Genomic DNA, 21,034 nt, shown 5'->3' with positions numbered 1-21,034 from the left:
GTGTTTCTTGCCTGGTATGTTGGAATAGGACAGGCTATACATTTAAATACATATGTATGCAACCGTTTTACTGTTTTGTTCTTAAAACTGCAGTTAATCAGTGGACCTGGGGAGATACCAGAAGGGCTGCAGCATGTAGTCAGGCCAAGAGCTGAATTAACTGCGGGATGGAGGAAGCACTCAGCTATATGGTGGGGGGATGGGGGGGGGTGAAGTTGTACCTGCCTTCAGAGCATGCAGTGCTGTTCCTTTGAGGCAACTAGCCAGTGCTCTCAGGTCAGTGCTGAAGTTACAAGAAACATCTGCAGTAGGTACAGAGCAGGCCATGCAGCTGCCGTGGGGCAATGCTATTATCTGCTTATTAAATACATTGTTTAATTTTTCTAGGCCATCTTTTCAACCAAGCTGGCTTACAAAAAAAACATGGGGCTTGCACACACATGTCTTTCCTTCTGGATGTGAAGGGCTAAATGCTCTTTAACACATCAATCCTATATACACTTTCTTGGGAGTAAGTCCGATTGAAGTGGGGCTTACTTTAGAGCAAACACATATATCTGATTGCACTGTATGATTAGAAGAGTGAAGGAGAACACGTTGCAGCAGCAGCGGTGTTGACAAGCTGAACAGGGTTTAGGTGAGTGCCCCCTTGAATAGCAGTGCTCAAGAATGTACCAGCAGGGTTTTCATTGAATTTATAAAAAAGAAGAGAGGATGTAAAGGTTTCTTCAAACCCATTTAACAGAAATGTCAGGATTGCAGCCAAGATCCCCAGTATCTGTCAAATTATTTGAATAGTATTTTTTAATGTAAAGTCATTTACATCATCAGTGTAATAAACATGCAACAGAGAACGTAAGGATTTTAAACAAAATTAAATGTCCACTTGCCTCACTTGAAATAGTCAACTGTGTCTCTTCCACAGAGAGAAGATGGAGAATCAGCTGGAAAAGGAAGCAAGGTTTCGGCAGTTGATGGCCCACAGCTCTCATGATTCTGCCATTGATACAGATTCTCTGGAGTGGGAAACAGAAGTGGTGGAGTTTGAGAAAGACAGGGTAAGTTTACACCTGCCTTGTGTGAGAGCTTTGCTTGTTGAAGGCTAGCAGAGAGGGGCTCTAAGGGCATGATAATTCACTTACCCTACGTCTGTGTACAGAATCACTGTCAACAAGTACCATTTTATATCCATTAGGAAGATATGGATTTGAAAGCCCTTGGTTTTGATGTGGCCGAAGGTGTGAATGAGCCGTATCTTCCCGGAGACTGTGGAATATTTGTTACCAAAGTGGACAAAGGAAGTATCGCAGATGGTCGATTAAGGTAAGGTATTGGTAGTTTGTCCATTTGTTAACAATATTAATCTGTGAGTCTGTGATGTGAGTCAAACTAGGTAGAAATAGACAGCTGGGATTGGGGGTGCTTATAAAGTATGCATTCAGAGAATTCGCACAGGGTGTAAAGTGGAGGTCCCTGGGCAGAAGTTAAAATCCACACATGGAGGTGGGGGCTGAGCCTACATGTATTGTCCTGATCACTGTTCCATATATAGATTTCTACTCAGTTTGACTTTGTGCACAGGGCTTCCTATAATGTCCCTCTCCCCAACAATAATGTTATTAGATGAGTGTAAGTAGTTTTCAGCGTTCTGAAAATTACTTCCCTAGTTATTTTTTGAAGGCCGGAGTGCACATGCTCAACAGACCATAATCTTAGAATAGATATAATGCCCCAAACCCACCATATTTTCTGTGGATCAATTTGAACCCGAATTGGGATCCAGCCTGAAGGACCTCCAGTTAAATATGCAGTCACTCTATCAAGCCCCAGTATCATCTGCACAGGTTTTGGGAGAATATTACTGCTTTGGAAGTTCTTAATACATACTATATCTCAATGCTGATTCAGAAAAATTATGAGACATTTTTTCCATGTGTGAAGAATATGAAAGATGCCACAGTCCTTAAGGGAATCCTGAAAATGACACCCTGACAATTGGTGAGAAATCACTGAGTTGTTTTCCCAATAAACGAATTAAGGTTTGTTGTATCATGGTGGTATTACAAGTGGCTGCATTTCACAGGTTCATCACTGCTTGTACGCACATGTAGGACAAAGTAATATTGAATTCTTTGCCTTACTCTAATTAATCAGAGTGAATGATTGGTTGCTGAAGATAAATGATGTAGACCTTACCAACAAGGACAAGAAGCAAGTAATAAAGGCGGTACTTAATGGCGGAGGAGTTATTAATATGGTCATTCGCAGAAGGAAGTCCTTAGGAGGGAAGGTGATAACACCTTTGCACATCAATCTTTCTGGCCACAAAGGTAATGCCATTATACCCTTTAAATGCAGTAGTAACATATTAGTACACTCAAATAATGAGTTCAGAGAAAGAAGTATTTCCATGGGTTTGTTTCATGCCTTCCGCACTGAAATGAATAGATGTGGTTCTGTGTTTTCCTAGTGCACACTCCTGTGAGCCCAAAGTTCCTGGCCACAGAGAGGGCTTTCCATGCATTTCCACATGATTTACTGCTCTGGCCTTAACTCCTTCTAATCATCCCCTGCTGAGGCGCAAGTAATTCTCCAGCATTTCTACATCAGGCATGACTGGATCATTCTTTCGCTATCAGTACACGGGCTCGGGAAAATTACCTCTCCTCAAAGGAGGCTACCCATTGTGGGTCTGCATGAGTCACCGCTCCAGACCTAACTCCTTACAATTAGGTTCAGACATTAACTAGTTCAGAAACAAAGGGAGTAAGCTCCTCCAAGGGTGGGCAACTCTTACTCCTTTAGAAGTTAAAAAACAAAACAAAAAACCCCTCTGGTGTAAGATTGAAGTGAGCATCTAATTTTAATTTGAGAAAACAGCATGCCTTGGATATTAAACGTTTGAGAAATGTTCGTTTAAGATCAAGGTGTTAGCTCTGTTGTGCTTGGAAAGGAATTGGACTGTTTAAGCAGACTGCTACTTTGTCTACTTCTTGATCCATGACAAACAAGACTCAGTTTCTGATGAAGGTTAATTTGGGTTAAGCGGAGCAACATTATACTCAGGACTGTGCCTATACTGACTTGGATTCCTGCACTGAGCAGGGGGTTGGACTTGATGGTCTTTTAGGCCCCTTCCAACCCTACTATTCTATGATTCTATGATATGATTCTTGGGGAAATACAAAAAAAACCTATATGTGGTTTAGAGCACATTGTTTAGCTTCCTAAAAATTTCAACTTTCATTAAATATGTAAAGAATATGTTTTAAGCTTTATGGCTGTACAGAGCCCTGATATCTTTTCTTTGACTAGTAGTAAAATTCCTCCTCAGATCATTTTGGAGTACTGGGAGTCCTTTTAAACACACTGACTCACTAACACACACACACACACACGTGCGCTCACACACACACACACACACATTCATTTTACTTCTGGACTTTTCCTCTAGTGACATATAATTGATAAAGATACACTACATTTTGCAACTGGACAGACATCACTTAAGCCAATTATAAAACAGTAATACTTCCCCCACCCCAGCTCATATTTAACAGTAACAAACCAGGTGGTACTCTAGGTGACAGTGTGCCACAAATTTTTATGCTAAACACTGATCTGAGTCTCCTGTCACACAAATCGCATTGTTCTCTGGCAGAATGCTTATACTGGAATGGAATGTTGATGTACATCAACCTCTGGCCTTACTTTAGCATGGACATCTCTGAACCCTGCACTAGCCTCTTGCAGATGATGGGCAGCAGGGATGCTGGTCTTTCTGGCTCGCATCTGCAGATACGATAGTATTTCCTGGCCTGGTACAGAGGCAGCTGCATCTGGGAATGATGAAAGTGTGTGTGTGTGCATGTATGCGCACACGCACCCCACTGTTAAGGCACAGAGCAGGGACTGCACTAGTCACAATCTGTAACGGAAGCAGCAAGGGCCACTCCATTCCAAGCCCACCCTCCATCTCCCTCACTTCAGAGGCCTAGGAATGTGAGAAAGCAGGGGAGGCAACAGTTCTCTCAGTCTTCCAGCAACTGCTATTCAGATGTGCACTGCCTCTGAACTCGGAGATTTTATTTAGCTGTCTTGTCCCTTGAAGGAGCCTGCCACTATGGTCTTGTCTGATCCTATTTTTGAAAGCTGTCTAAGCTGTTTCTCATAGGAAAGCCTCCTGATGGAGCATTCAGGAAACAGAGGTGCACAGTCCTCCCAGGAAAGAGATGGCACTTTAAAGTCTTGCACAGGTGTGGATCCTGTAGAGAATGAGGGTGTGTGTTGGGGAGACAGACATGGGACAATGGACTTTACTAATATTGTAGCTTGGCTTATAGTGAGCACTGGTAAGCTTGATATGAGAGGATTGCACTGCATGCATGAAATTAATGAGTGCATCTATTTTTCTGTCTTCTCCATTTCAGATAGTGGAATTGGTATAGAAAATGGAGTATTTGTTGCTACTGTAGTGCCTGGTAGTCCAGCTGCCAAAGAGGGGTCCCTTGCAGTGGGAGATAGGATAATTGCTGTAAGTCATACTTTTTTTTTGTATTTCTTAATGCATAGATGAGATTTGCTGTATAGGCTCAATTGAGATACCATGGCAAACTAGGGTTGGTGCTAACCAAACTATGATTTGAGTTTCTACAGGCAAAGCATGGCTAAAGCTGCTAGTCTGCTTTCATATTTCTTCTGCTCATCACTCCAGTCTCTAGGTCACTCTACTTTAAAACCATACGTAGGACAAACCATGGTTTACCAAACCACTTCAAACTATGGTTTCTGGCTCTGGTTTGCTGGCTGATTACAAACCATGGTTTGTAATCAGACATCACACCAAACCATAGTTGAGCTTCCTTAACCATGATTTGCTATGCCAGCAAGAGACATGGTATGTATTTTATAATATGCCCAAGATTATGTAGAAAAAATTATGTGGTCAGCCTGAAGTCAAGACTTCTTGAAATTCAGCTGTGGAGCCCCATTCGTCAAGATTTTCACAATTCATTTCTTTTCTAATAAAGGAATCTGGTGCAGAAGTAATGATGGCGCCCTGCAAACCACGTTTTACAGTTTGGGAGAAGCCTCAAAGCTAAGAGTAAAAAGGATTGCTTGTAACCATAGTTCACAAATACGATTCAAACCATTGTTACCATGGTTTTCCATGGTTCCAAAGGAACTGTGGTTAGTGTAGATGCATATGTAACTCAAACCACCAACAAGGGAAGGGATGGGGGAATCCTCTTTGGAGGTGGGCGAGAGCATATTTGCAGGCCATTGTTGGGATCAAGAGTAATGAATGCCACATGAGGGTATTTCCTTTTAACAGCCTGGTAGTTATCCTTATGTAATGTCAGCCAGCCAAGGTGTTTACCTCTACTAGCTTTTGCACTGTTGACATATCATCCTCTTGTTGCAGATAAATGGCATTGCACTAGATAATAAATCACTGACCGAATGTGAAGCTTTGCTGCGAAACTGCAGGGAGTCTCTTACGCTTTCGTTGATGAAGGTGAGTGTTGAAAGGGAGCAGAAGTGAAAATGAAAGTGAATGAAGGGTACGCCCTCCACTTAAAACAGCTGTTTACCTGCAACTGCTGTTAAATATTAGGTATACTGCCCAACTGCCTTCAGATTGGACAAGCGTGTGGGTCGGGGGGCACAATTTGCTGAATTCAGCTTTTCTAATAAGCTTTTCTTTTCTTTTTTTAATTTGGCTTATCATGGTGCAGAATATTAATGTGCTTATAGTGCAGAGTACAGGTAGCCCTGTCTATAGATAGAGAAGAGAATAGATAGCACAGTGACTTGATTAAGGTCACAGCACATTTCAAGATAATCTTCTAGGACTGCAATCCTATCTATACACATTTATCTGGGAGTACGTCTTTCTGAATAATTATGCATAGGATTGAGCTGTGAATGTAATTTAGGATAAACAAATGCATAAGGAGTGTGTGTGTGTGTGCGTGCGCGTGCGCATGTATATATATATACACACATGTACAAATATATAAATAAAATACTGCTGTAGTAATGTTCTGCTGAAGGCATGTTGTTCTTGTTTCTCCACCTAGTTTTTTCCTCAGAGCTCAAGCTCATCCTGGAGTGGTCAAAACATATTTGAAAACCTCAAGGATTCAGAGAAAATATCAAACTGTAGGGTTCATGCCTCAGAGGTTCAGGTCCAGAATAAAAGAAACTTAAAACACAACAGCTCAACCCAAACAGACATTTTCAATCCAGACATAATGGATGTCAAGAAGGGCCAGAGCAACCAAGAGCATGGTTTGTACTGTGAGCTCAAACCATTCTCCAACAGCATTTTACACACAGACTCACACCGGAGCACAGTCCACGGGTGCCACAGTAACTCAGAACACAGCCTTAGCTCCTTTAGTCCAGATGTGTACGGAGAGCCAAGCTATGGGGTAGTGAACCTGGAGAACAGGAGGCTGCCGTTTGAGCCCACCGTTGCAGACTGCATGATGATGGAGAGCACTTTGGACAAACGACCTGGTGGGAAACACAGCGGTGGCACTTGGCCTAAAGTTGTTGTCAACATTGCTACTGCAGAAACCGAAAAGTTCTCTGTGTACAAAAAGCCAAAACAAAGGAAGTCCATCTTTGATCCTGACACTTTCAAAAGACCTCTGACTCCTCCCAAAATGGACTATCTGTCTCCCAATCAGGTGTTGGGACATTCACCCCAGCCATCCAAAACAGAAGCGCTTTCCACCCCTCCCACCCCTCCCAAGAGAAGTGATTCTATTAAGTTTAAACACAAACAGCAGGCAAGTTCTACATCGGAATCGACTGTCACAACTGGCTCACCACCTACCAGTCCAACTGCAGTCCAGCCTCCTGTGTCCATCGAACTCAAACCAGATGGTGTTATCCACAAGGGGCGAGGTAGACCCTCTGGACATTATTACAGGGAAGAGGGGGTTGACTCTGCACATTTGCCTTCAAGGAAATCCTGTGAAGATGACATTGGCTTTCAAAGAGTGGAAGAGCCTGAAATTAAAAGACCAAGGCCTAAATCTGCTCCTGCCTTGAGACATAAACTAACCCCTGTGCCCATTCCTAATCCATCTCATCAGGTAGATATGAGAACCTGAAGAAGGGATCCTGGCCAACACTCTCAAAAGTGATTTAAATGTTTAGGGTCCTTTCCTACACCAAAGTGAATCACACCACAGAAAGGTTAACTGGTTGTTAAAGGTGTGTCATAGTACTTGTTAACATCCGAGAAATTGATGGTTAAATGAAGTGGAACATTGTGGGTGGTTCCACACCCTTTACTGGCTTAATATGCTGTTGATCTCTGCACTGAAGGAAGAGAATCTATATGCTACAAGGCCCCGATAAACCTGATTTCTTAGTGCTAGTTTGGGCCTCAATGGCATTTCCAGCTAAACGTAGCATTGCTTTAAGAAAATAATTCTTCCTGACCTCCCTTCACAAAATAGAGATCAAGGCCTGAATTCAAATGACTGTGTAACTAGTTCATGAGTCCAAGATGCTTTAGGCTTGCCACGTGGCAAACAGCTCTTGAAAGGGCAGTGGGTGGGTGGGAAACAGTTTCAAAAGTAGCTTATGATAAGTTGGTTAATTTTAAATCAAGGAAGGTTTTAAGACTGCAATCCTGTACCCACTTACCTGGCAAGAAACCCCATTGAACTCAGTGGGTTCTGATGTATAGAATTAGGCTGTAAATCAAAGGTGGGCAACATATGGTCCTTGCTTCAACCCCTCCCCCCCTGCCCATTGTAAAAAAAACAAAAAACCTGGGGGGAAGGAATGGTGTTTGCAAGTAATTCTGACCCTTTTGGCACTCCATAGCTTCTGAGGACACAATTTCCCCCCCAAAAAACATTGGGGGGGATCTGGGGGGCAGCAACATCCCCTAGACCTCCAGATGTTGCCCATGCCTGTGTAAATAATTGATTTTGAGACATGATTTAAATTATAAAGAAAAAAAGATTTTAAAAGGTTCATTTAAGCTATATTTTCCATTTAGTAATTCATTTATTTTCTAGACAGATTCTACATGCACGCACACACAAACACACACACACACACACACGTTGCTGTAACAGTTATTGGTCTGTATATTGGTCTGCAACTCACTAAAGCCTTTATACTACCTAGGAGCCCCAATGGCTTCTGCATTACAGAAGTATATCTGCGTAGAGAGAAGTCAGAGGAGGGAAGGGGGAACTATTGTGAATCTAGTGGATTTCTGTTTGTGTGTCTGCATACACATGCAAGGACGCCAAACAAGATCACTTGTCTGTAGTCCTATGCACACTTACTTGGAAGCAATTCCCACTGAACATAGTGGTACAGACTTCTGACTTTGCACAGGAACAAGCTGAAAGTGCCCAGAATGTAGTAGGGTTGGTAGTCAATGACAGAACAGTGTATATCAATGATATAGAAAGTACATTTCTATGTTGTCTACTTGGTAGTCATAATATTCACAATACCATAAATGAATGTGTTGCAGAGCTGAGATAGTGGACATAAAGTAATGGGAGAACAAGATCTTCTAGGTGTTTTTAGTACTTGACTTTGGTGAGACACAGTATAGAGACTCCTGAATCCTAGTGGCTGGGTCCGGTCAGAAGCCCAGGAAAATAAATGCAAGCAACACCTGATCTATTGCGTCTTAGGTCAGGGTTTAGGGTTGCTTGACTTCAAAACTAGATGTTTTTCCCCCATGCTTCTTTCTTATACATAGAAAAATAACCTTTAGCTCAATGTGATAGATTGTTAGGCCCAAACTAGACAAGACTCTGGGAGTACCACCAGTATGCTTTCACCCATGGGAAATTAGCACCTTTGGGGGAACAATTGAGATGGGAATATGGGACTTGTGAAATGGTTAAACAACCCCTTTCCCTGCGCTACTTCCCCAGTCCGATCTCCCTCACCCAACTCCACCCCAGCTGTTTTGAATACACACACATGCACACAAGAGATCCAGTCACAGATTTCCAAACATCTCATCCAGTTTTGGCTCTCAGTTTAGGCTTTAATGTGCCCATTAAACTCAGATTTCATTTTGAACCAGCTTATTCTAAAAGAGACACTTTCTATAATTAAAACTTTCACCTTAAAAAACACTCATTTTTATCCAGCTGGGGTTAAGTACATAAGGGCTACTAGAAAAATGCAAAGGAAATAGTTCCATTGAGTGAAAGCCCATACATGCAAACCATTGACCATTCTCTTTGGATGCCTCCCTGTGTACGTATGTATGGTTTAATTTATAGCCCACTGATCAAGCTACAAGGGGCTACAAAAGAGGCTATTTAGAATTCAGACATATTATTGTCATCAAGCTGATGGGTCTAAAATAAGGTTAATGGTGCGTGATTAATTTTTTGTTATGATTTATGCACTTCCATAAATGTGAATGGAGCTTTATAAAGTAATAACAAAAAGATAGGTCCTTGCCCAAACGTGCTTATAATAGAGAATTTGACACTTGGGGAGACAACAGTGGAAGATGGGGAAGATGGAGGCAAGAGTTACTGGGGGTAAAGTATGCATTCAATTCTGTCATACCTTGTTTGTTTGTTTGTTTGTTTATTTATTTATTTGATTTATTAGCCGCCCATCTGGCCGGCTACCCAGCCACTCTAGGCGGCGTACAATACTAATAACACGAAATACAACGAATTTGCATAATCAACTGAACAAAACAACATAGCAAACCAACACTGCTCTAAAAAACCCTAACCCTGCCTGAACAGCCAGATTTTTAAAGCCTGGCGGAAGCTCATCAAAGGGGGGGCATTGCAGAGGTCACTAAGGAGGGAATTCCACAGAATGGGGGCCACCACAGAAAAGGCCCTCTCCCTAGGCCTCACCAGCCTAGCTGTCCTGGCTGATGGGACAGAGAGAAGGCCTACCGAGGCCGATCTCTTTGAGTGGCGTCCCTAGTGTTGTTGGAGGTGCTCCTTAAGATAGACTAGGCCAGAACCATATAGGGTTTTAAAGGTCAATGCCAACACCTTGAATTGGGCCCGGAAAACAACCTGTAACCAGTGTAACTCCTTCAGCACTGGAGTGATGTGGTCTCACCGGTGGCTACCTTTAATCAGGTGGGCCGCCGCTTTCTGCACCAGCTGCAACTTCCGAACCGTCTTCAAGGGTAACCCCTCATAGAGTGCATTACAGTAGTCTAGGCAAGAGGAGACCAGGGCATGAACTACCGATGGGAGCAGATGGTCAGGAAGGTAGGTGCACAGCCACCATATCAGATGGAGTTGGTACAGTGTTGCCCGGCTCATGGCTGACACCTGAGCCTCCATGGACAGCTGGGAGTCTAAAATGACCCCCAGGCTGCGGACCAGGTCCTTCAGGGACAGCTGCACCCATTAAACATCAGGTCAACCTCCCCTTGTCTCCCACAAAAAGTACTTCAGTTTTGTTGGGGTTCAGTCTCAGCTTAGTCCTTTCCATCCAGCCACTCACTGACTCCAGACACTCAGATAGGGTTTCTACAGCCAACCTTGGTGAGGATTTAAATGAGAGGTAGAGCTGCGTGTCATCCGCATATTGGTGACACTGCACCCCAAGCCTCCTGATGATAGCCCCCAGTGGCTTCATATAGATGTTAAATAACATCAGGGAGAGAATAGAACCCTGTGGCACCTGCAAGTGAGCAGCCAAGGGTCTGAAGTCTCCTCCCCCAGAGCTACCCTCTGGTACCTGCCAGAGAGGAAGGAACGGAACCACCATAATATAGTGTCCCCTATGCCCAACCCCTCTAGGTGGTCCAGGAGGATACCATGGTCGACAGTATCAAAAGCCACTGAGAGATCGAGGAGAACAAGGAAGAGCATTTGCCCCTATCAAGAGCCCTCCCCGTATCATCCACCAAGGCGACCAAGGCCATTTCTGTCCCGTCCCCAGACCTGAAGCCTGATTGAAATGGATCCAGATAAGTGGCTTCTTCCAACTGTGCCTGCAAGTGCAAAGCCACCACCCGCTCAATCATGTTGCCCCAAAATGGCAGATTGGAGACCGGGTGAAAGTTGTTCAACTCTTGGGGATCCAAGGTGGGCTCCTTTAACAGTGGTCTTATCACGGCCTCCTTGAGTGCTGATGGCATCACTCCCTCCTCAAGGGAGGCATTCACCACCGCCTTGATCCCCTCCCTAAGTCTCTTCCTGCAGCTCATAATGAGCCAAGATGGGCAAGGATCAAGTAAGCAGGTGGTCAGCCTTAAAGATGAAAGCACCTTGTCCAGTTCCTCAGAAAGAAGAAGCTGGAACCAATCCCACGCAACCAGTCTGCCACTGGCCACCCCTTGTTCACTAACTGTATCCACAGCACACGGAATAGCACTCCTGTTTCGGTTGATCTTATCTGCAAAGTGCTTTGCAAACTCATCACAGGAGGCCTTAGAATGTTCCATTGGTTCTGGAACAACTGGACTGACCAGGTTCTGGACCACTTGGAACAGCGTCCCGGGACAGCACTCTGCAGACGTGATAGAGGCAGCAGAAAAATGCTTCTTTGCTGCTCTTATCGCCACGTGGTAGGCTGAAGCTACGGCTCTATCCCGTGTCCAGTTGTCTTTGGAATGAGATTTCTGCCACCAGCGCGCTAGTCATCTCACCTCCCGCTTCAGAGCTTGCAACTGTGGGGTGAACCATGGTGCAGTCCGAGCTGTGTTCTGGGGGAGAGGGCGTTTCGGAGACAAACAGTCTAATGCCCCGGTGATTGCAGCATTCCAGCCATCCACCAGGGTCTTGACCAAGCAGCCATGCATGCTCCAAAGAATCCCCAAGCGCAGTCAGGAATCCATTTGGATCCATAAGATGCCTGGGGTGTACCATCTTAATGGGTCCTCTACCCCTGCGGAGGGGTTGTAGAACCAAGAAGTCCAACCCCACCAGGTAGTGATCTGACGATGACAAGGGGGGGTGGATATACCCCCAGTTTCCAGATCACTCCCCACCTCTCCGGAAACAAACACAAGGTCTAACGCAGGACCGGCTACATGGGTGGGCCCAGTTGGAATAGGGTGCAGCTCCCAGGAAGTCATGGTCTCCATGAAGTCCCAAGGCGCCCCCACGAGGATGGCCTCCAAATGTATATTGAAGTCCCCCAACATCAACAAGTTAGGGGACTGCACACACACATCAGAGACCACCTCAAGCACCTCAGCCAGGGAGTCTGTCTTGCAGCAGGGTGGATGGTACACAAGCAGAATCCCCAGACTGCCCTTCGGGCCCAGCCTCCAGTACGTGCACTCAGCAACCTGGTCGTCTGGAGAGGGAGTCTGGTGAGGACCAAGGACTCCCGGTAGATAACAGCCACTCCCGCTCCTTCACCCCCAGCCCTCGGCTACTGTGCATATGAAAATCCAGCTGGGCAAATGGCCGCAGGAGTGGGAGCAGAGGCCTCATCTAGCCAGGTCTCTGTAACACATGCCAGTTCCGCACGCTCATCCAGGATCATGTCATGGATGAGAGATGTTTTATGGGAAATGGACCTGGCGTTACAGAGCGGCAGATGAAGGCCAGAGGATGGAATCACGCATCCCCCAGCCATCCTTCGGCTCTGGACAGGCCCGGAACGGGGGACTGATATTATGCATCTCTCCCCTGTTCCCCTTACCCGGCATGGCCTGCCCCTAGTGCTCCGCCAGCATCTACTGCCCAGTCTCGGTATGTTCTGGCCCCCAGAAGTCCCCCCACTGCCTCCGCCAGGTGGACACCTGCCTCCCTCACTTCCGCTTATCAGGTGGGCACCCCACCCCTAAAGTCACAAACACAACCCCAAAGCCCTCCATCCACCAACAGTTTTTAAAAGCTACAACTCAGTCCCTCTGCTTCCTTGTGGCTCCCCTGAGTGGTTCACCCAAGTTATAAGCCTTTCGGGGTCGACCGAAAGCTGTGTGATCTTTCTAGCAGAGAGGGGCAGAGCGAGCTCCCTGCAGCTCCTCCCTCTCTGGCCGGTGTATAGGACCAGGTTGGTATCCCCCTTGAAGTGATGTTCTTCCCGGGAGGCAGGAGGTGCAGCCTCCCAGAAGCCCTTGGGTTTCTGGCTGATGGATGAGACCAGAGTGTGCAGTCCTCCACCCAGTTACTTGGGAGTAAGCCCTACTGAACTCCATGGGGCTTACATCTGATTAAGCATGAATAGTGTAAATTTGGTCCCATTTAACCTCAGAACCTGCACCAAATGGGTCCAAAGCACTCCAGTGGGTAACCAAGTTAATCCCAACAGGTAAACATCACTACAGATGAGATTGTAAATTGAAATCTATTCAAGGCCTTATATCAGAAAAATACAAAATAAAGAAAGTGGTATGATGGTTATATGAGCGTTGGAAACTTTCTCTACAATTGCAGGGAAAGAGAATGCAACAAAAATAGAAGATTAATCACAAGAATTGCAATTGCCAAAGCTGGAATTGTGAATTTCGCCAATAAGATAATGGCATGAGCTCCTAACGTTGCTATGACTCCTCCTAACTTTCTCCTGTTTACTACTTGCGGTTCAAAGCTAAACTAAAACAACCTAAACTAAGTGTTAGCCCTCCCGTTACCTCTTCCTGCTTCTTACTTGAATACAAAAGCTATGCTAAAGCATTACTGAGTTCCTCTAGGCATATGAAGAATAGAGGTAGGAGTTAGAGTGAAAGGAAAACCCAAGTAGAGTGAAAGGGAAACCCAAGACCTGGAAATAATTCCATTTGTCACCTCTGAAGATGGGCTTCCAAATCACCTCCTCAGAAATCACTTCCAAGTCTCAAGCTTAGAAAGCACTCTAAGTCCTAAACTCAGAAATAATTCTAAGTTCTACTTTCAGAAAATATCCTAAGTTCCAAAGTCTAAGAGTCTAAAGAGGTCCATAGTTACCCAAATCCTTGGGTCTGGTGGCACGGCAGAAAGAGTGAAGTGCAGCAGCAGCAGGAACCAAAGCAACAAGGAGCTCTCATTACCTGCGCCTTTATACCCCTGCCCTGGTCAAAGGTGGGGCCCAAGGAGCAATGAGACGATCAGCTTCCAATAAAAATGGGGTGCATGTGGTTAGAGCTCACCAATCAGAAGCAAGGTGTCTCATCTATCTCCCACAATTTCATGTGTCTGGGGAACGTGTCTGGCACCATTACAAATGGGTTACTTTGAAATGTCCCAAAATATGACCCAAAGTCTGCCATCTGGGCATGTTATCTTGATTGACGCATTTCTGTTTGGTATATCTTCTTTGAATTCCCGGTCACTTTTGGCCATTTTTGGTCACATCCGCCCTAACACCTCCTCCCAGTTGTCACTTGTGCTCAGGGCTACAGCTTCCCCACCCAACTAGCATCGAGTAGGGACATTCTCTTATCAGCAGGTGTACACCACGAGAAGTCAAAATAGTACTTTTCCTCCTCTCAGGAGGCATCAGAGCATGCTCAGTTCTGCTGTTCATCTCACTTAGACACTCTGCCAGCACATCGTGGCCTTGAGCAAGCTCTGTGAAGCCGCTTGTAAAGACAGCTGAATTTTTCCCCTTTCTTCAAAGACAGTCCTGCAAAATCTCAGAGTCTCAGTTAGTGACATAATATTGTTTAGCATAGAATCAAACTTAAGGTCTTCTCGCCCAGGGGTCAAGAGTCTGGAATATAAAACTGGTTATGAGACTGGGGTTTTTTAGGAGCTCTTCTCGTAGGTCTCCCCAAAACCCTCACACAAGTCCTACCATTCCAGATCAAATAATCCATCTTTACTCTTTGTTAACCCTTTTAGTACCAGATTAACAGTCCCCCACTTGATACTCTGATTATCTAGATATTTTAATATCTGATAAGCACGAATATCACATTTAATTAATATCAAATTAATCACTGATGTACCACCATTGACCAGAACAAGGAACAATAGCTATTCTACTCTATTTGTATTATAATTCTGTTTGAACCTAATCAGCCATATGATCTTTGGCAATTTCTTCAATTGCTTTGGTGCGCATGAATAGGTGATTAACCTTTTTATTAACCCAGTACTCTAAACGGATTATGAGTCTGGGTTTTTTTAGGGGATCTTCTCGTAGGTCTCCCCAAAACCCTCACTTAAGTCCTTCTACCATTCCAGATCAAATCATCCATCTTTACTCTTTGTTAACCCTTTTAGTACCAGATTAACATATAGGATTGTACTGTTAGGCTTTAGTTTTTGTAGGGATTGACGACTAAGTTGTCATGCCCAAGACTTCACGGAAGAAGTGAAGGGATTTGAGGGAAGAGAGTGAGGTGGCTTCACATGAGTGTTCCGGGAAGGCGTTTCAGACATGAGGGCAATAGGGGAAAATTGTCTGAGTTGTTGAACAGAATTTCCCATGTGTTTTGTGTTTATTGGTTGTAGACATTTTCAGTAATGATTACAGTTTGAATTCTCTGGCTTTCAGCAAGAAGTGTTGATTCACCCTCCATAAAAATCCAGCTATGCAGCATACAGAAGATCTGTTCAATTGCCCTGTGTATAATACATGTAAATTGAATGACATGGTTGTGTCTGAGATCTGGGAGCCTTACTCCTCCAATGCTAGGATTTGAGGGAGAGGAGAGATCTAAAGAGATTTTCTTGAAGAGTTGCATGAAGATTGATAGGAAATAATGATGTAAAAAGGTGTACAGAATAGCGAAGACCAATGGAAGGGGATGATATCTAATTAGAATAGAGATAGTAAAAATGTAGCAAGCAGTACCCTGTAATGCAGAAATGGCCAATTGGGAGATTTGACCCCAAGGCAGTTTTAATCTATCTCTTTGGCAGGCCTATCAAATTTTGAACAAATTATGGTAAAAAAAAGAAAAAGCCCACTGATTCACTTGTGAGGAAAACAATATTCAAGCTGTAAGAAAAAGATACTCTTCATTTTAATACTGCATTTTATTCATTTGTATATACTTGCAAGCAATGCTATGCCTGAATATATGCACTCCATAACTGGGAAGCCCTTGCTGTTAGATAGTGGCAGCTCTATTATGGAGCCTAACCAATCATGAGAGGTCGTTTTGTGCAACACAACGTTCTGGTCCTCTGGAGAATAGCGAAGCCCCCCATGAACACAGGCATTGGCAATCCCTGCCATAATGATGGATGGCCAATATAGTGCCTTCAGCATTATGCTGAAGCTATACAACAAGAAAAAGGCTAAACCAAAAAGGGAAAGAAAGATGACTTGGACTCTCCCCACAGGTACAAAAGTACACCCCAGCAAGTGAAGAGCTGCTGTCTCCTGAGCTACAGGAGTGGCCAACGTATTCACCGAAACGGTCCACTAGGCACAGTGATGGGTTTGTGCCTACTTCTTCATACCCTGGAACCTTGTCAGCAGGTTAGTGGCAACGACCTGCATGGCTGCGATGATTCTGTTCCACATGAGAGCTGAAGTGGGTAAACAATGAATGCTCTTCATGGGAGAACTGTGTATCGGTTTGAAATCCAGAATTTCTGAAGCGTAGAGGATTTTGCATGTAAGTGATTACAGGGTAGTATCCAGTGTTGGTCCTATGTAGAGTAGACCCATTGAAATTAATGGGACTTTAGTCATCATTAACTTATTGCTCATTCATTTCAGTGGGAATGCTCTACATAGGACTAACATTGCATACTACCCATGGGGTGTATATGATTGCTGACTTAACCTTCAGAAGCCGAAGTTACTCTCTATATGTATTGTTCCCTGCACAATAGGTACAGTACCAAGAAACATTGCACCATGTCCTGCAGTAACAGCTGTTATGAGAAATCCGATTTACACTGCCTGGAGCCATAGAGTTAACACCACCAATTGCCCATCTGTTGCCAGCCAATGTTGCCATCAGCATCTGCATCCCAGGTATGTACCTAAGAAGAACCTTGATGGATCAGATTAAATGTCCATCAAGTCTAGCATTCTTCTTCCAAGCGTGGGTCTGCCGGCTGGTTCAGGAGGCCCACAAGCATGACAAGAAATTACCGTGCCCCTGTTATTCTCCCCCTCCGTGTAGTAATTGGTATTCTGAGGTACACAGGTGAGTCTCTCCGTTCTGCAGTTATGTTCTGCTTTTGGACCCCATTGATTGCTTGGGGATTGTGCTGTATATGTGTATGTGTCTAAACCGGAATTACAGAACCTCAGGCCCAGGATCCCAATCCAGCCCTCCTGGGGCCCCAGTCCCCAGAGGGCCATGCCCACTTCCCCTGGCCCCACCCCTTTCCCCCAACCACCGATGGTTTGGTGGTTTCCTGGCCTTTGTGTAGTATCTCCCCTCCGCCCAAGGCTGAAGTGTCTCTCCTAAGGCTGAGTTACTGGCAGCAAGAGCTTTGAACTACACTACGCTGGTGCTTTTGGTGTTTTGGCCCCACCCTTTTGCCTTCAGTGCCGCCGGCTGCTGGCATGCGGCTCCCAAGAGCTTCTCTGAAATGGAATTTGGACCTCAGGCTGAAGGAGGTTCTCTGCCCTTGGTCTAAGTGATCAACAGCTGGCTTTTCTCTGTGTTACAGTGCTCAGCACCAAGGCCGCCTGAGTTTGGACCTGAGTCACAAGCACTCCAGTGAGTGTTCTGAAAACTCACGCGCCAGATCATCCCATGGTTCAAATTCACTGCCTTCAAGTGCAAGACTTGGTAAGTGGCATTTCAGACTGGACAGTGCAGGCCATTTCTTTGCAGCCACGGTTTGTGCCATTTGGGGAAAAGATTCTGCTTCCTCCCAATTGGGTTCTGCCAGTCAGTGGTCCAGACTCTGGTTGTCCTCTGGCTTTGGCCGTTAGGAAACAGACTTTCAGAGACAAGGAGGACTGGCTCTAGAGATATAAAAATTCTGGAAATTTTGAAGCCATGGGAAAAAAACATGTTTTTTTGTGGGGGGAACTGGAAAATTTGGGAAAAAATTAAAAAAAAATGCAATACTTATTTCTTTAGAGCTCTTTACAGATCTAAAGTCACTTTGTTACTTTAGGACAGCCTTCCCCAACCTGGTGCCCTCCAGATATTTTGGACTTCAGCTCCCATCAGCCCCAGGCAACACGGCCAATGGTTAGAAACATAAGGAGAGCCATGCTGGATCAGACCAAGGGTCCATCTAGTCCAGCATTCTGTTCACACAGTGGCCAACCAGCTGTCAACCAGGAAACCACAAGCAGGACACTAGTCCAACAGCATCCTCCCACCCATGTTCTCCAGCAACTGGTATACACAGGCATACTGCCTTTGATACTGGATGCTGTAGTCTAAAACATCTGGAAGGCACCAGGTTGGGATAGGCTGGTTTAGGAACATAGAACATATTATGTATAACTTCGTTTGCTCATAAAATTACCATTAAAATTTAAAACTTTTAAAAGTAAACTCAGAACATTTGTAATGGTTGTCTGAATAAACTATACTTTTAAATTTAATATATTCAACATGATAATTTTATGAGCAAAGGAAGTTATACATAATACACTTTAGGTTTCTATTTTATGTCTGCTGAGAGGGAACTGCAGCACATAGTCCCTGAAACATCTGAATAATCCTAGAAGCCAGAAGAAGCAGGAAGAACTGGAGGCAGAGGAAAACTGGTGTATAGCATCTGTTCCTGTTTGTAACAAAGTTTAGGGAAATTCCTAAACCTGTTTCTTTTTGTGGGGTGGAGTTTAGCGAAATCTAGCCTGAAGGAAAAGCTATTGAAATTTTATTTAGCTGGGAAAGATTCTCTCATCTATTAGGGATAATAAACAACCATGTTTAATTTAAGAGCCTTTAATCTTTAAGAATCTCAGCCTATTATTTAAAGAGTAACACTTTATTCTCATTTGTAAACAATTTCCGTTAATGAACATCTTATTTTTTGTTCCTTTTTAAAGGTTGTCTCTAGCAGTGGTGTCAGTCCTATGCCTACACAATAGGAACCAGGCTACTGAGTTTCTTTTAGGTAGAGAGGGTTTATTCTAGTGGCAAGAGTTAAAGGTTTTATAACTGAGGCAGCATTCCCTAGCAGTGAGGTCTAATTGGGAACTTTATTAAAAACTGTGGCAGTGAATTCCATAGACCCAAGCCTCAAAGTTAATTTTTTTTTAAAGAAACATAGGTGAGATAACCCACATGCTGTTGCATTGCATCTGGTGGTAGTGGCAGGATAATCTAATGTTTCTTTCACATGTGGGTTTTAGATTAAAACTACATTCATTAACTGTTACAGCATCTAACCAGAACAAGCCCAGAAACTCAAGACCCTTAGTGATCAAAACCCAAACTGTCAAGAATGTACATTTTCTTCCATATTATGATATAGTGACTCTTCTCACATTTTGGGAAACTGAGAATGACTTGGAGCACCCCTAAATGCCTATCAGTAAAAGATAACAATAGATCAATAATTTTAATGAGGAATGGAAGAAATAACTACACTGGGAATATTGCAGGGAAGTTTTAAAAAATATTTCTCCCCAGGGCTTCATTATTTCCAGAAACTTTACATATTCTATTCATCATTCTAAAGGAAAATACTTAGTAACCCAAAGCTGTTCAATTTTTCCATTTGAGGGGGGATGGACCACAAATGGTCTGTGTCGCAAAACTGGGGGGGGGGGGGGCGGCAAGGGGATGTTTTTCTGAAATTTCCCCATTTTTTTCCAGACCTTCACATCTCTAACTTGCTCTGTAATAACCCATTCAAAAACAGTCAAGAAAGTTAGCTCAAAGCTATCACATTGATTCCTAGAATTCTGAGAGTTGGTCCACATACCAGCCTGGCATGAAATGTAGGAGTAAATCTTTAGGCTTGTACAGCCCCCACACCTGTGCAGAATATGTTATGTGGTCAGATCTACCCATGTAATTTATCTAACCCTTTTTTGCAATGGAGAGTGCTTGGGTAGGGTGCATATGCCTGATATCAGAGCATGTTCTGGTGGTAGTATGTGTTTCTTAGGGGACGACCAAGGATTGTTTCCGCATCCTACCACACATGTGCAGTCAATGTGGTGGTCCAATGTGCAACCCAGCCTTGAGTCATGTATTAAATTTCTACTGGAAGAGGGGAAGAAGTGCAGGAAAGGACCATTTTAAAGGTCTACATGTGACTCCTTGCCGGAATGAGTTTACATGTACTTCTAAAAATGGTGAAGGTAAAATCAAGTAGTCTCCATACATACTGTGCTGGAGAGTGTTAGCTATGGCTTCCTCTGGTTTGTGTCAGTTGCATTCTTTATGTTGAGAAAAAAAATTATCTATGCACCTCCATAGTCCCTTGCAAAATGAGTGGTATATATGTAGCTAAACACAGAACTGTCTCAATAATATAGGGGAAGGAATCCTATTTTAAAAGCAAAATGGATTTATGGGTAAGGAGTACAAACCCATCACCTTCTCCCCCCGCCCCCCATACCTCCATGTAGCCCCTCTCCCCAAACCCCCTTCTCCTAGTTGAGAACACTTCCAGTATCGGAGCGCAGCTGAGGAGAAAAGCATTTGGAGACAAGGTCTGCATGGAGTTAAGCTGGAGTGAGGGGAAGGAAGGAGGGTGCGCTCCTTACCCACACATCCCCTTGGTTTTAGAATAGGACTCCTTGCCCCCCTTCCAATGATAGGAGCAATTCCATATTTAAAGATCGAACTACCACCATCCAATCCATTTTGGACAACACGTTGGAATATTTGTGAAAGAATGCAGTTAGATTTTCTTACTCCAGAGAACCATGTTATATTGCCATTACAGTAGCTTTTCGGGTTTCTTGTAAGTTTGAAGACCTAAATAAATGTTCTTCCTTTTTCTTATTAAGTCTGATTTGTTTCCCTTTTGCGCTTTAAAGTAGGTTCTTCCAGCAACTTGCAATACAGAACAGAACGAATAAAAATACCTTTGACGCCAAGATACCCGAGGTCCATCATTGGCTCTGACAGGGGTAAAAAATAAATAAATCTTATTTCCTTATTAGGAATGATTGCATAAATTGAGAGTTGTTCTCATGTTTAGAGCAAGGAAATGCCCCATCCCATGTTTCTAGTTTCTTTTTTGCCTTGGGTAAAAATAGTAGACTT

The 21,034-nt window shown here is 43.9% G+C and overlaps 1 protein-coding gene across 2 annotated transcripts in view; it reads left to right on the top strand.

Moving 5' to 3' along the window:
• The window catches only part of DLG5 (discs large MAGUK scaffold protein 5), a 162,548-nt gene that overhangs the window by 114,401 nt on the left and 27,113 nt on the right, over positions 1-21,034 (top strand). Inside the window, exons 11-20 of one of the 2 annotated variants that reach the window (XM_084845227.1) lie at positions 926-1,058; positions 1,196-1,323; positions 2,155-2,330; positions 4,431-4,534; positions 5,426-5,518; positions 6,084-7,109; positions 16,224-16,362; positions 16,722-16,866; positions 17,514-17,635; positions 20,809-20,898. In XM_084845227.1, the coding sequence (XP_084701353.1) occupies positions 926-1,058; positions 1,196-1,323; positions 2,155-2,330; positions 4,431-4,534; positions 5,426-5,518; positions 6,084-7,109; positions 16,224-16,362; positions 16,722-16,866; positions 17,514-17,635; positions 20,809-20,898 (2,156 nt within the window). Of the gene's footprint in view, positions 1-925; positions 1,059-1,195; positions 1,324-2,154; positions 2,331-4,430; positions 4,535-5,425; positions 5,519-6,083; positions 7,110-16,223; positions 16,363-16,721; positions 16,867-17,513; positions 17,636-20,805; positions 20,899-21,034 lie in introns of both variants that reach the window. The other variant, XM_084845226.1, reaches the window with a different exon arrangement.

Source organism: Heloderma suspectum, chromosome 3, assembly GCF_057233095.1.
Source record: "Heloderma suspectum isolate Gila_16-S chromosome 3, 16-S_ref, whole genome shotgun sequence".
NCBI classification, from domain to species: domain Eukaryota; kingdom Metazoa; phylum Chordata; class Lepidosauria; order Squamata; family Helodermatidae; genus Heloderma; species Heloderma suspectum.
The sequence above is the reverse complement of the archived record's forward strand: the minus strand, read 5'-3'. Positions and strand labels throughout refer to the sequence as shown.